General features: G+C 41.9%; 1 protein-coding gene across 4 annotated transcripts in view; it reads right to left on the bottom strand.

The window, feature by feature from the left end:
- LOC310903822 (uncharacterized protein) overlaps positions 1-15,926 on the bottom strand; it is a 255,975-nt gene that overhangs the window by 131,690 nt on the left and 108,359 nt on the right. For 3 of the 4 annotated variants that reach the window (XR_014587839.1, XR_014587840.1, XM_083847772.1), the window contains exon 3: positions 5-186. Coding sequence is in view for 2 of the 4 variants with exons in the window: in XM_083847772.1 (XP_083703898.1) it covers positions 5-79 (75 nt within the window). In the remaining 2 variants the exon portion in view is untranslated. Of the gene's footprint in view, positions 1-4; positions 187-910; positions 1,040-15,926 lie in introns of those variants that run through there. The other variant, XM_083847773.1, reaches the window with a different exon arrangement.

Below are 15,926 nucleotides of genomic sequence, written 5' to 3'. Positions count from 1 at the left end.
TTACCTTTGTTTTCCAAGCAAGATGGAGCATCCTTATGCTGATTAACAGCCAAACTGTTTCCTCATATTTCACCATCATACTTCAATTTTTCTTTTTCCATAACTTGCGAAGATCTCTTCATGTTCTTGTAGGCTCCATGATCCTCCATGCAACAGGTAAGTTCAGTCCTGGGCCACTTGGTTAACCTAAAAATATATTTTAATACACACACTGAATTCTCCACTTGATGTGGTTAAGCATAAATTAATATGTTTTTAAATGTCTATTTACTAACTTTATCCATAATTGTACTGAGACTATACTGCCTGACATAGTTATACTGAAAGGCGCTGTTCGTAGCCTGGGTAAGGAGACAGCAGGTGAGGAGAGGAGAAACCTTCTGCAGAAAATGACCAGTCACCAAGAAATTGTCATTACACTGCAAATCGCAGAATGGACAGACACAGCTTGGGTACACTAAATCCTTCTCCCATCTTCATTTTTGTGGAACCGATGTCCAGTCACTGCATGTGCTGCAGGGGCTTCAAAGAAAACACAGCAGCCCAGCTTTTCTACGCTCCACAAGCCTTACCCTGCGCACACAGGTTTATCACAAGCTTTCATTTTACGCATTTTCACGCATTTCTGAGCGTGTGCCACTGTGTGCCATTGTGTGCCCTGAGGTCTTCACAGTTTCTTCATCAAACCAAGCAGCTGTCGAAATGTGCCTCAGCTTCCTCCAGCACACATTCCCCAGCTTTCTCTTCCAAGGAAAAGGAGGGGAGAAAGGCCAGTCAATGCCAAGGTCTTGCTCACTCCAGTGAGGAGCTGGGATACAGCCAAGGACAGGCTCACAGGTTCCTAGCATAGATGCAGACTATGATACAATTGAATTCCTCAGAAAATGTCACACAAATCTAAGTTACTTACGAGTTGACTTCAGCACGTTTGCACGACTGTAAATGTGGAGCAACTGCACCGGCTTCAGCAGGATACTTCAAAGTCTAAGCCAGTGCAACCTAGAATCTAGCCCTTCAGATAAGCAAGAAATGATGTCCTAAAAGTACAGAAAAAAATAGTTGCCTAAACACACACGCATACAAAACCAAACATTCATAGGTCTGACCTACAGATATGACTTTAAATTACCCAAATCTAACTCTAAAAATGAGAAAAGCACTAGGATGCATTGCTATTATTTATCACCATTTTGTGTGGGGTCAGGTTTACTCAGCCTTCCTCCCTCACCTTGTTTTATGGTGAATTCCAGTGGAATCCACACAAACATTCTCAGAGAGCACAGCACAAACAACTATAATGAATAATATCCCATATCAGCTTGTTATCTGAGCTGTGGTACTTCCCAGTCCATAGCAGGGCAGAGTTGATGGCATTAGCTTTCAGCACTGCTGTCAGTCTGCTCAAACTGCTGGGGATGGTCTAGGCTTCCTGCTTGTCTTCTCACTGAGCTGAGCCGGAGTTGTTCACATGCACGTGTTCACCACATTTTAGCTGAGGCTAATGACTAGTCAGGAGGAAGCAAACTACTGCAGCTCTTCTGACTACACTCCAAGTATGTTTCTTACTTTAGGAATTGGGAGTCTCAAAGGTGTAAAATCACATGCCCGTTCCCACAAATGTTTGTTTTGGTGACCCTCACAGAACTGGACTCTTTGAACTCCATGTTTGCACTCAGTCCTCCTGGCTGTACTCCATTTGCAATTCAGCCACGGGGGTGCAGGGGTTAGAGCTGGGTGCCCAGGTTGCTCTCCCCTACAGCAGTGCAGGTCATGCACAAAGCCTGGGTCACCTTTGTTGCCACTTGTGCTTCTACCTCAAGAGGACACGTCCATTTCTGAGAGACAGAACCACAGAGGCATGCAGCAAACTTCAAAAGCTGGAAGGGTTCAGATTACACTCATCAGCTCATGCAAAACTCTATCTTTAAGAAAAACATTTTTTTCGTTTTAATTCTGGGCTCGGGTAATGGCATCCACTAAGACCACGTGGAAAAACAAACAAACAAAAAAACAACACAGATGATTCAAGCTAAAATGTCCACATTTGTTCAGCCAGAATCTAGTAAATGCACATTTTGAAATTTGTTGTTCACAAAGATCTTAAGAATCTCTGTGACAGTATGATGTTAGTCATTTATGAATGTCCAAACCTTTAAATTTGTCAGTCTGTCAAAACCCAAGCAATTGAGCGACTGCTGAGACTGTTGCCTGATGAGAAGGTCAGGTCCACATTACCTGAGCTGCATAACATCACTTGTCTCTGCTCACTCCAGAGTACAATTTTCCCTCTTCAGGAAGAAAAGCTATTTAACCCTGTCAGCAATGTATGTTCGAAACCCTCTGAGATAATTCATATTTGGTTGCAAAAGCCTATACTGATCTCCAATAGGCAACAACAACAAAAAAAGTAACATGCTTTATTCCTATTTCTATAAGAGAAATTCTTTTTAAAAGCAGTACAAACCTTATAAATTCCAAAGAAAGACACCACTGGAATGCCCACAGGAAAGCAGCAGACCCAGTGCTTTCACCACTTCAAACAAAAAATGTTGTTTTGCAAAAAGAAACCCCTCTCTTTTCTGTAGTTCTAGACTCTGCAGATCATTAGTTTGGCAAAGATCTTTTGATCATTTACAACTCCTTGGTAAGAAGTTTCCCACAAGGCTCACAATGCTCTAAGTCACCTTTGTTTCTTTTCTTCGGCCTCCCTCTCTCCAAGTTAAAACTCACGCAGACCAAAACAGCACTGCTGAGCTCAGCAGCATTGTGGAGGAGGAATCTGTGGCACCCTAAGTCCTGATTGTATAAAAACATGTAACATTACCAAGAGAGTGGAGCAGGGACACATTCCCATGACTGCTTGGCAGGGCTTCATGCCTACCAGGCATGTGTGAAGACAGCTTCACACCTATGAATATTGAAAAGAGTCAGACCCTCTACTCTGTTCTGAGATCTTAAATAATGATGGGGACACAAGTATGAAAATCTTTGCACTCAGAGAGCAAGAAAAAGAAAACACATAGGAAAGGTAACAATCGACAAAATTTGCATTTTTTTTCTATGTTACAAGTAATAAGGATGCATTTCTTCCTTCCATCTCCTGTCACCCACCTTCTGTCCTTGCTGCATCACCATGAAAACACTCCTATCTCCAATCTTTTAAGTACTTCATGAAGTTATGTCATCTAGTGTACTTTAAGACACAAACATTACGTGGCAACCTCCAACAGGGGAAGAGTAAACCAAGTTCCCTTTACTGTCAGGGCTGCCCCAAACACAGGAAGGATTTCCGTCCTTTAAAATTCCTGATGAGAGTGACTCTGCACCAGGAAATGCAAAATTCATCTCATAACCCAGTGAGGTTCTGTAGAGAAAGCCTAAACCTACACATTTGGCTAGAGTGGGTTTCAGTGAATGTAATGGCCAAAAATATAGAAAAGGATTGTTCCTTGAGTCTCGTAAAAGATCTGGAGGGGAAGAAAGAGTACAAAAGATCAGGACAGTTCCCTAAATTGTCTGGATGCGATCTGAGCCAACTCCCTGTTGTTTGGATTTTTGTTTACCCTTGCAAATCTGAGGAGACAGTTCACCAGAGAATCCATTGGTTTGCTATATTTCAGAATGTTATTTCAGCTGGGGAGCCACTGGACAAGCTACAAGCAATTTTGCAGCTGCAAACATGTATAATGTCTTAGTTTTTTAGTGACAAAGTGGCATTGTATTCTTGAGACATAATGCTGTAGTACAGTGTTTTATTCAGATGGTTAAGGTAATAAAATAATAGTTTTCTATTGCCTGAATTGCTGTTGAACCAAACAGCTCATTTCTCTACCTCAACATGAAGAGAAGTAAGGTATTTTTCCAGTGTTTGGCACCAAAAGAGTATTTATAGAATTATTCTAGTTATGGCCCCATCTGCATCCTGTTCCACTGTTAACTGCATAGAGGAAAGAGAAACAGAACTGCACAATAACAGAGGAAGGACAAGCAGACAAAAAAACGTACTTTTAGTATTTTCCTCTCTCTTATACAAAATCAGATTTCTAAATATAATCACCTACTGTCTCATTTAAGAGGCTGCACTTCACCCATGATGAGAAAGCATTGAAATTTGCTCTATTGAAATCGTAGTTTGAGCACATTGCTAACTCATGTTTGCAAGCTAGTATCACCTAAATTACAGTTTTATGACACACTCGTAGAAAAAGAAGGTTATGCACAGTGAAACCTAATTTTAACTAGCAATGTAGTAGTCAGTTTAGTTGGAAAATTTAGCCACTGAGGGAAAGATGTTTCTAAAAGCCACATTGTCTGGAGGAACAGATACACTGCTATCTTTCAGACTATTCTATCACAGGCCTTAATCGTAGTCAGTACTTTATAAACTGCTTTTTGTAATGAAACAAGCATTAATCCATTCTTATAGATTACACACAAATCTCGGTCACTCTAGCACAGTCCCACTCTGTTCCTCACGCATCTCTTGCATTGCAATTTCCATTCTTTTAAATGCTTAAACTCTTTCCCCATAATTTGCTTGTAAATATATGAAACCCTTTGTATTGTCGTTCTTCACCTCTAGGTTCCACCCACTGCACGCATGCAGAAATGAGGTTCCACAAGGCTAAATGAGTTGCGTAAGTTCATGCTTTAAATTAGCATGAGGATTGAAAAACGAATTTTATTACTTTCAGTTCTATGCTTGGGCCACAGTTTCTACAACACAAACAGAAACTAGACAGAATGTAGACGAACTGCTGCATTTGCCTGGCAATTCCTTTTTAAATGGCCACTGATTATTTACATCTCCCTTCCTGAGGGTCCAGGTTGAGATCACCTTAAGGAACCTCAGACTAAGTGCTCAAGATCAGTGGCATATTTGAAATCTTTCCCTAAAATTGCTCTCATGTTTGGTTTGAAAACTAATAACTGCTAACCTCATCGTGCACCTGGTGAGGACATGGTGCTGGGATCCCTGATGTCAGCGAGCCCCATTCTCCTCCCTGGACCAGCAGCACATTTCTCTCATCTGTCAGCAAGAGAAGCAATGAGAGCTATGCCTTGGCCTTCACAGTCCAGCAGAGGATCAAGTCTCTTCTGGAAAAATATGCACTTCTAAACTTAAAAGGGCTCATGACAAATAAGCCAGAGACATTAGTGTCAGTACCAGGTTTTGGGACCTGGGTAAAAGTGTACGGAATTTAGAAATAAAGATATGAAGCACTGCCTGAATATTGAGTGTTAATTTAATATAAGGGAGAAATATAGTCTGGTACCAAACAGCCCCTTCTCTTACTCTTCTGTCTGTAACTCCCTCAGCTCTCCACACAGATAGATATTCTGTCTTCTTGAAACAATAATCACATAGGTGAATTTTCCAGTATTTTCCATTATTGCAAAACTATTTTTCCAAACTATTTTCCTTAGGAAAACATATAAAAGGGCTTCAGAGCACCATAACCTTTAAAACATAGCAGAAGAAAACAAATATGTTCCAGCAAAAAAATCAACAATTTTACTTACATAGTCACGTATGAGCAATGACGTGCAGCTGGCTGGTGGTGGGTCACCTGCAGAAGATTTTGGAGGGTCTCTATTTAAGAACTGGGAAGTTTGGATTAGAAATGTGCCTGACTTGAGGGAGCTTTAAGCAATTAACTCTGCACATGAACAAAAGTGAAGCACAAAGAAACACTAATTGGAAGAGATCATTAATGCAATCCATCCACATTCTCCATCTATACACTCATTACCTACTGACAACAGCAGTAGGTTTTGCCCGTATGAGGAAATGGACCAGAATAGTCGTTGCAGAATAAGCCATTCTTCAATAGCCCTCTGTTTGTCCCTGTGTGGACACTGTAGGAATAATTAGTGCACTTATTCTGTTCTAGAATAATCAGTGCACTAATTATTCCAGACTAAAGTATCTTTTATCTCAAAACACTTTGTCCACAAGGGGAGCTATTATGTAATAGCTGTGCTCCTCTGCTCAATTTCCATCTGTAAAAAGGACGTAATCCATGTTGTTGGAATAGCTGTACCCCTGGACTCCGTGAACAAATCAAATTATAGGAAAGTTCTGACTCTCCCAGTGTTCATGCTGATTTGCGGAAGTAAGTGAATATATACAGTTGTTGTGAAAACAGGATTCAGCTGTATGACAACGAATGAGCTCCTCTTCTAGGAGCTTTTCCTTTATAAAATTATTTTAGTCACATTTGCATCCAAGCTTATTATTGGATTTAATGACTGTAGTGTATAGAACTGACATGGTAGGTGAGACTTTGCCCACTCTTGTGCAAAGTGTGAAATGCTGAAATTGGATGAGCATATAGTATAATTAGCTAATTTGTTGGGGTAGTTTTATCCAGTCTACATGTTTAGAAACACCACTCATCTAGCAGTTTTTTGTGACACAAAGCAATTAAACTAGAAACAAATATGCCTAGACAGTGACCCCACAGGGCTGTTAAAATTCGTTTAAAATGAAGGATAGAAATGGTGGCGTCAGATCTTGCTAAGCTTGGAGGAGAGTCCCAATACCCTAGTCTACCTACCACTCTAAGCAGCCCAGCTTACCAACTTTGCAGAGTACCTTACAAAGGCAGATTCATATATATATATGTATATATTTATACATATATATTTATATAAATATATATATATGTATTTAATTCTACCCCTTTTTATTTATATTTTACATTCTCTGTGGAATATCCTACTTTGCAAAATTGTATACAAGACATTTACGTGCAATAAATTGTAATCTTAATACTTTTGTGTTTCATACAGGTTGCATTGTCTCGCCATCCATCCTCTAGCTTTGTCTCACCAGAGGAAAAACAAATGCTGTTTGGAATGTATTTCAAAATAAATGGCGTCATTGCTTAGCACGTATTTTCAATAACATTTCCAATGGACAGGGGATATTATTTGCTAGGGTTTTACTGATATCTCCACTGTCTGGCTAGGATCTAAGAAGTTGTCTGGTATTTCTCAAAGGAGATTCATTGCTTTGAAGCATTCAATCCCTTCTCATAGTATTATTTTGCTATTAATTAATCAGACTTTGATCTTGAAGTTTATTTACCCAAGATACACATTAACTGCTCCAAATTTATTATTAATAATCTTTCTATAATGTGTTGGAAATGGACTAAATTATACCAATTTTTATTATATTGTATACCCAGAATTCTACACTGAAAAATGTTATTAAATAGTTTCTTACTGGATGGAAATACTGACATATCCAACATATTTGTAGCTCCAAAAAGCTTTGCTGATGGATTTATTTTCACTTTACCAAAATCAAAGAACAAATTTGATTTGTGACAAATACCATCTGCCCTATTTAAGGCTCATAAGACAGCTTTTTTTTTGCTAGTGATTCCTATAATAAGTTTTTGCTCAATTAAAGTTTGTGTTCATTTACAAGATGGATGCAATTAGAAATACAAGATGTTCTGTATTCTCAGCTAAGACTGTGCTATCATCTTATGCTTCTCATGTGCTACTGTAGCTGTTCTACCCTGAATTGAACTAAATTATGATTACTAGTTAAGAACTGAAAACACTGCCACTTTTACTTCTTTCTGACAGTTAATTTATAAATAAATACTTTAAATTACAAAATTGTTCCCAAAGAAATAGGAATTATGTTGAAAGTACCCCACTGCTGCTGTAACGGTTTCAGATTTATTGAATCCTTCTTACTGTATTACAATAGCTCCTGCTGTTTTACCTGGACTACAGCAATGCCAGACTCCAGCCTTGTATTTTTTTTAGTGTTTCAAACCATCTGGGATAAAAAACAAAACCAACATTCTTCTATCTTCAAGCTTTTTATTAGAATCAGAATGGAAATACTAAGAGGAAATTTTAAAATGTCCCTTTCTCATTTCCAATAGGTTGGCTAAGAGCCATGCAGCTACATTTCAATTTTACAGTTATCTCAGATTTTACAGGCAAGGGTCTAATTTTATTTTATTTGTATTTATTAAAGCCAACTCTAGCATAGCAGCTCAGAAGATACAGCGTAGTGAGGCAGATAAGAGAAAAAACACGTTTAGCATTAAAACAACACTGAATTTGGAGAGACATACTTTCCCATCTGCAGCTATCCTACAGCTAGTGCTGTGCTCTTACAATCATTCTTATGAGGAAGTTTCATATCAAACTTCTCAATCTTATTGTCATAATCATTCAAGTGAGAATACAGGCTCTGGATATTGCCTTTACTGCTGTACAAAGGTATGCTGAAATTTCAAGTGTTTGGATAATTTCACCATCCTGTTGCTTTATTACTGGACTATTCTCATTTCTTTTTGGATGCAACAATAATTTCAAAATGAAAGCTATATGATGACACTCCTTATTTATATATGTGCAGACCTATCTGCTCAAACCATGCCCCACAGGAACTAGGAATTTAAAATACTTTATGTTTTAAATTACTTCTTCTTTCCTTTCTGTATATTTATATGTACATTTACCTATTTAAAATGCACATCAAAAAAATGCAGATCACAAAAATTACAGGCTATAGCATTTCTACTTACTATTGCTTCACGATAACAGAAACACAAATATAAAGTAGTAAAGGTTCCAGAGTGAAGAAAAGCACTGACTTTGGTTTTACACAATAAGTGACTCCAGCAGCCACTTCTGGTACACCAAGAGCAAGCCACAGCATTTTCTATTTTTATTATTTAATTATTTTTAATTTATTACGCACTCTTATGAAGTATGCAGGGAAGAGAGGGCAAACCTGCTACTGCTTCATTCTTACCCAGCACCTCGTAATCTAAAGCCAACTAAAACCCATTCATTTTAATTGTCTCACTGAGGTCAAAGGGATTGTTGACATCAACACAGAAATTTTGGGTTTTTTCACCATGGGGAGCTTTACTCGGCACCTCAGCACCTGGCCTGATGGCCCCAGACGGGTCCCTACCTCCAAGGGGAAAACGGATCCTAGGCCAGGAGCTGGCGGGGCTCATAGAGAGCGCTTTAAACTAGGTAAGAAGGGGGACGGGGCTCAAACAAGGCTTGTTGGAGCTGTGCCGGGGGAAACAATGCCTAGGCCGGGGAAGAAGGCGATGGCCCAGCTGAAGTGCATCTACACTAATGCACGCAGCATGGGTAACAAACAGGAGGAGCTGGAAGCCATCGTGCAGCAGGCAGGCTACGACTTGGTTGCCATCACGGAGACGTGGTGGGACCGCTCCCACGACTGGAGTGCTGTAATGCCTGGCTATCGGCTCTTCAGGAGGGACAGGCAGCACAGGGGGGGTGGTGGCGTGGCTCTCTACATTAGAGAATCTTTTGATGTTGTGGAACTCCAGGCTGGGAATGATAAGGTTGAATCCCTGTGGGTTAGGATCCGCGGGAAGGCCGGCAAGGCTAGCATCCTGGTCGGGGTCTGTTATAGACCGCTGAACCAGGATGAGGAGATGGATGAGGAGTTTTATAGGCAACTGACAGAAGTTACAAAATCGTCGGCGCTTGTCCTCGTGGGGGACTTCAACTTCCCGGACATATCCTGGAAACACAACACGGCACAGAGAAAGCAGTCTAGGAGGTTTCTGGAGAGCGTGGGAGATAGCTTCCTGACGCAGCTGGTCAGTGAACCTACCAGGGGCGGTGCCCTGCTAGACCTTCTCTTCACAAACAGAGGAGGACTGGTGGGAGATGTGGTGGTCGGAAACTGTCTTGGGCAGAGTGACCACGAAATGGTAGAGTTCTCTATTCTTGGCGAGGCCAGGAAGGGGACCAGTAAAACTGCTGTATTGGACTTCCGGAGGGCCGATTTTGAGCTGCTCAGGACGCTGGTTGGCCGAGTCCCTTGGGAGGCGGTTCTGAAGGGCAGAGGAGTCCAGGAAGGCTGGGCGCTCCTCAAGAAGGAAATCGTGATGGCACAGGAGCGGTCCGTCCCCACGTGCCCAAAGACGAGCCGGCGTGGAAGAAGACCGGCCTGGCTCAACAGAGAGTTGCGGCTTGTGCTTAGCAGAAAAAAGAGGGTTTATAATCTTTGGAAAAAAGGGCGGGCCACTGAGGAGGACTACAAGGATCTAGCGAGGCTGTGCAGGGAGAAAATTAGAAAGGCCAAAGCTCATCTGGAGCTCAACCTGGCTACTGCCGTTAAAGACAACAAAAAATCCTTTTACAAATATATCAACGTGAAACGGAGGACTAAGGAGAATCTCCATCCTTTACTGGATGCGGGGGGAAACCTAGTTACTAAGGATGAGGAAAAGGCTGAGGTGCTTAATGTCGCCTTTGCCTCAGTCTTTAGCGGCAATACCGGTTGTTCTCTGGATACCCAGTGCCTTGAGCTGGTGGAAGGGGATGGGGAGCAGGATGTGGCCTTCGCTATCCATGAGGAAATGGTTGGCGACCTGCTACGAAGCTTGGATGTGCGCAAGTCGATGGGGCCGGATGGGATGCACCCGAGGGTACTGAAAGAACTGGCGGAGGAGCTGGCCGAGCCGCTTTCCATCATTTATCGGCAGTCCTGGCTATCGGGGGAGGTCCCAGTTGACTGGCAGCTAGCCAATGTGACGCCCATCTATAAGAAGGGCCGCAGGGCAGACCCGGGGAACTATAGGCCTGTCAGTTTGACCTCAGTGCCCGGAAAGCTCATGGAGCAGATTATCTTGAGGGTCATCACGCGGCACTTGCAGGGCAAGCAGGCGATCAGGCCCAGTCAGCATGGGTTTATGAAAGGCAGGTCCTGCTTGACGAACCTGATCTCCTTCTATGACCAAGTGACGCGCTTGGTGGATGAGGGAAAGGCTGTGGATGTGGTTTACCTTGACCTCAGTAAGGCTTTTGACACCGTTCCCCACAACATTCTCCTCAAGAAACTGGCTGCTTGGGGCTTGGACTGGCGTACGCTTCGCTGGGTTAGAAACTGGCTGGATAGCCGGGCCCAGAGAGTTGTGGTGAATGGAGTCAAATCTGGTTGGAGGCCGGTCACTAGTGGTGTCCCCCAGGGCTCGGTACTGGGGCCGGTCCTCTTTAATATCTTTATCGATGATCTGGATGAGGGCGTCCAGTGCACCCTCAGTAAGTTTGCAGATGACACCAAGCTAAGTGCGTGTGTCGATCTGCTCGAGGGCAGGAAGGCTCTGCAGGAGGATCTGGATAGGCTGGAGCGATGGGCTGAGGTCAACTGTATGAAGTTCAACAAGGCCAAGTGCCGGGTCCTGCACCTGGGGCGCAACAACCCCAAGCAGAGCTACAGGCTGGGAGATGAGTGGCTGGAAAGCTGCCTGGCCGAGAAGGACCTGGGAGTATTGGTTGATGGTCAGCTGAATATGAGCCAGCAGTGTGCCCAGGTGGCCAAGAAGGCCAACAGCATCCTGGCCTGTATAAGAAGCAGTGTGGCCAGCAGGTCTAGGGAAGTGATTGTGCCCCTGTACTCGGCTCTGGTGAGGCCGCACCTCGAGTACTGTGTTCAGTTTTGGGCCCCTCGCTACAGGAAGGACATGGACGTGCTCGAGCGAGTCCAGAGAAGGGCGACCAAGCTGGTGAGGGGTCTGGAGAACAAGTCTTACGAGGAGCGGCTGAGGGAGCTGGGCTTGTTCAGCCTGGAGAAGAGGAGGCTCAGGGGCGACCTTATCGCTCTCTACAGTTACCTTAAAGGAGGCTGTAAAGAGGTGGGGGTTGGTCTGTTCTCCTACGTGCCTGGTGACAGGACGAGGGGGAATGGGCGAAAGTTGCGACAGGGGAGTTTTAGGTTGGATGTTAGGAAGTACTTCTGTACCGAAAGGGTTATTAAGCATTGGAACGGGCTGCCCAGGGAGGTGGTGGAGTCACCATCCCTGGAGGTCTTTAAAAGACGTTTAGATGTAGAGCTTAGCGATATGGTTTAGTGGAGTACTTAGTGTTAGGTCGGAGGTTGGACTCGATGATCTTGAGGTCTCTTCCAACCTAGAAATCTGTGATACTGTGACATGTCTAAACTGGTCCCAAATGGTAAGTAAGAGACCTAAATGATACGTAGAAATTGTTCCAAAACAATATAAACAAAACCAGATCAGCTGTCTTGCCACTTACTCCCATGGAGATTCCAGAAAAGTTATCCATAACACGTCAAATTCTTTCTTTTCATTTTCATTCTTGACAAACTATTTTTTCATAAGCACAAGGGTAGGAAAATCAACTGCCAGATGGCGAGCTGGGGTATCAGCTATTGGATCCAAAGGTATACTGAAAGTAGCCAATATTCTCAAGCAAAGACATTTAGTGATGTTTGAAATTAAAAGTCCTCTATTTTGGGGAAACAGTAACATAGAATCAACAAAATGGACAACTGCGAAGTGGATCCACAGAGATGATCACTGTGCCAGCTGAGATCAGAAGACAGTGAAATAAACTCAGGAGAGCCATTTAGGCAGTGACTTTTGTCATAAATTACATACACAGAGCAAGTCCTGAAGATAATCAGCTTTTCATGCCAGGGGGACAGAGAGCCTGTATATAAATCTATGCTGAATCTGTCAGAGGTATCTTTGGCAGTTTTGTTTTTGTTGGTTGTTTTTTTGTTTTGCTTTGTTTTTGACATTCTTGTCCCTGTTTTTCACTGGTATTCCCTTCCCAAAGCATTACAGAGCACTTTCTATGTTTTATCCCTTGGCACCTTTGCAGATGCATTCAGAGTGTTACACATTACTGAAATTAGCCCTCCACGAGATCCTGGCAGTTTAGAACAGCCTCAAGCAGAGAAAGAGATAAACACATATTTGTATAACTATGAAATGCCTCAGTTGAAGGTAAGCAAAGAAATTAGACTTGGAGAGTTCATAAGGGGAATGCATATCATAAAATCAACAGACTCCCTTATATGAGATAACAATAATGACCAAGCACTTTAAGCCCGTAGCACGCTGAAGATCACATGAAATGAGCTTGGCAAAGCACAATACACAGAACAGTCATTTGCAAACAGCCATGCTATGCTCAGATAAGGGAACCATTCCATATAACCTCACAGATTTCAGGATTTGTTTTATGATAGAATACATAGTGCATTTCCAAATGTACTTTCCAAACAGACCCTAACACAATCTCTGTTTACAAGTTGGCCTACTTTCATTTTTGGGTTTCCTTCCTAAACCCAGATCACTCTGCCTAAGATTTAAAAGGGTTTTAGACTTCTCTGCTGTAAATAGGGGATTTTTTTTTTCATCATTCAAGAGTGTATTTGAACATCAGTTTTCCTGCACACCATCACTGTTAAACAAGTAACTCAAGCAACTGCAATAGCATGGCTCCAGACATTCACTAGTTCAACCAAAATAAACGTTCAGCCTTTGGAAAATCCAAGGACAGATTCTCACATCTATTTCAAAATGTTTCCTGAACTTGACAAATACAACTTGAAGGTACCTCTAGACTGTGACAATAAGAATTTTGAGAAAGAGATAAACCTTCAAGTTCATGGAGGAATCCAGCTTTTGTCTCCTAAATGTTAGAGAAAAACATCCTTTAGAAACAGATTATTCTGTAGCTGCTGATTGTAGAGGCTGATTGTAGCAGGTGCTTCTGGCTCCTCCCAGTCATTGGACTAAATGGACTATGTGAAATAAAATGGATACTTGCATGCACCACCATTTTCATCTATGGACCTAACAAGCAAATGACCTTGTAAAATTACATTCTTCCTATTGACATCTAGTACTCTTCACAATTCTTTGCAGAGTCCAAATTAAAGATCAGTTGATGTCCAGACATCCTACAGATTTATTTCACCAGAGAATAGGGAAGGAACAAGGTCCACTGCTATGCCCTTCTACTACAGCACACAAATACAGAAGGACAGAGAAGGTGAGGGAAAAGCAGGACCATGACTGAAATTCACCCAATGTTTTGGCTACCAGAGCTGGCTGACTATACAAGCAGAAAGATTTTTCATCCCCTGAAGTGGAGCAGGAAAGGGAGGACTTCTCTGGGCTGCCAGGACACCTAGTAGGGCTTCTGCATTTTGAGGCATGATTCCTTGAGGCAATATGACTGAAGGGATGCGGCTCCCTCCAGTGCAGGGTTCTGCTTAAATGCAACACTGAGCCCTGGAAAAAGATATTAACTCATTCCTCATTTGAGCTGCCAAACGTACCACGAATACCTGGCAGCAGCTCCCTGCCATGCTGCCAACCATTTTAGGTATATAGCCGGCTATTTCACTGATTTCAGAAGAACTCATAGGATTTGCAGCACAGCAGCAATAGCAGTGGAGGAACAAAAACAACATTTGATTTCTTTGCACAAATATCTGTCCCATACTGGAGTGAAACTCACTCAGGCACAAACCTCCAGCATTAACTACTGCCCTGTATGGCCCAAACCCAAGCTCAACTTGCTCTGTAAATCAGACAATTAAACAACCAATACCAAGCAATTGCCTCTCCTACTCTCAGAATGTTTTATGTTCGTGTCACAAGCAATCTTGCAAAGCCCTGATAGTTATATTCATTATTTATGGTCTGCCATAATTATATTGAACACTTATAGCTTAGCCTGCAGGAGGCAGTGTCATGCGTGGAAGGAAGAACTCATCAATGCTAATGAACTTTTGCAGGGAATTTTGAAAAAAATATGATTTCACTTAAAAACAAGAAAAGCAAAAAAGACAAGAAGTTTAGTAAGAATATCTGGTCTAGGGTAAAACTGGGGAAGGATGCCATGGGTTTTAAACATGATTTTTTACCCTCAACATTTCCAGATTTTCACTCAATTTAGTCAGAGAGATTTTTTCCCCTCTAAAAAAAGACTTCACTAGAACATTTAAATGGCATTAGTTCAGATAAAAGACAAGAGCAGAAGACTGGACAATTTCTGTGTTGAATGCATTGCATTAACCAGTGCTGTTAACATCAAACACCCAAACTACCAGCTGTAAAATCCTGGCCTCCCTTAAGTTTCCTTAGTAACTACCATGAGGTCCAAATGGACCACACTTTCAACCAAAATATTTTGGGGTTTGACTTTTAATGCCCTAAAAGAAGCAATATGTGAGCAGAAAGGACCATGCAAGTGCTAGAGTTCTAACTTTTGATTTAAGAGCTATGGACACTTTCACCACAGCTTTTTTCCATGGATTTGGGCAACTTATTTAATTCCTCTGAAGCTCAAATATCTTTGTGTAAAAACAGCATATAAACAGGATTGGTTTTCCCCACAAGATAACATGAGATGCTTGACTGATAATACAAGACAACATAACGCTTTTGCTAGGAGAACTCTAGCGTTATGGCACAGAGCTTGACTGAGCAGGAGGAAAAACAAAAGCAAACAAACAAACAAGCCAAAACAAACAAACCAAAACAAAAATCAGAACAAAGAAAAAAAGAACAGAGATTTACAAGTTTGCATCAAAAGTTTAGGACAACTGCTATTTGTGAAAAGTGGGAACTCTCACATTTCTTAAAGGAGCTAGGCTGTAAATTTGAACTTTTGCAGTTGTCAGTACCAAAATAAGTAAGTTTCAGCTTGGGTGAGTTACTGGGCTTATGGGATTCACTGGATCTCCCACATTTTTGTACAGCACAGCTGAATTGTAACTTAGAGACTGGTTCTGCAAATCGTAATCACCAAGTAGTTACAGGGCTGTACAACAGGGTTGTTCCTGTCTTTCTGATTTTCCCCTCAGAATAAGAACTGCAGTCCTTTCATCTCCTGCTGACACCGTATAGCATCCCTGCTCTCAGTTCTCTGCACAGACTTGCATAGACTCCACCTGTATTTCTTAATAGCAAGAGATTTAAGTAGTAGCAAGTGCCCATCTTCAGACAAGCTAGCTACCACCCACAGATACCATACATACAGCCTCCTTTTAATATTAAAAAGAAGAAAAAAAAAGTGGTAAATCTGGATGTAGATCTTTCTTGGCATTTTTACTAATGCAATTTCCACAACTA

Source organism: Anser anser, assembly GCF_964211835.1.
Source record: "Anser anser genome assembly, chromosome: 9".
Lineage (NCBI taxonomy): Eukaryota > Metazoa > Chordata > Aves > Anseriformes > Anatidae > Anser > Anser anser.
This window is presented reverse-complemented; position numbering and strand designations above follow the sequence as displayed.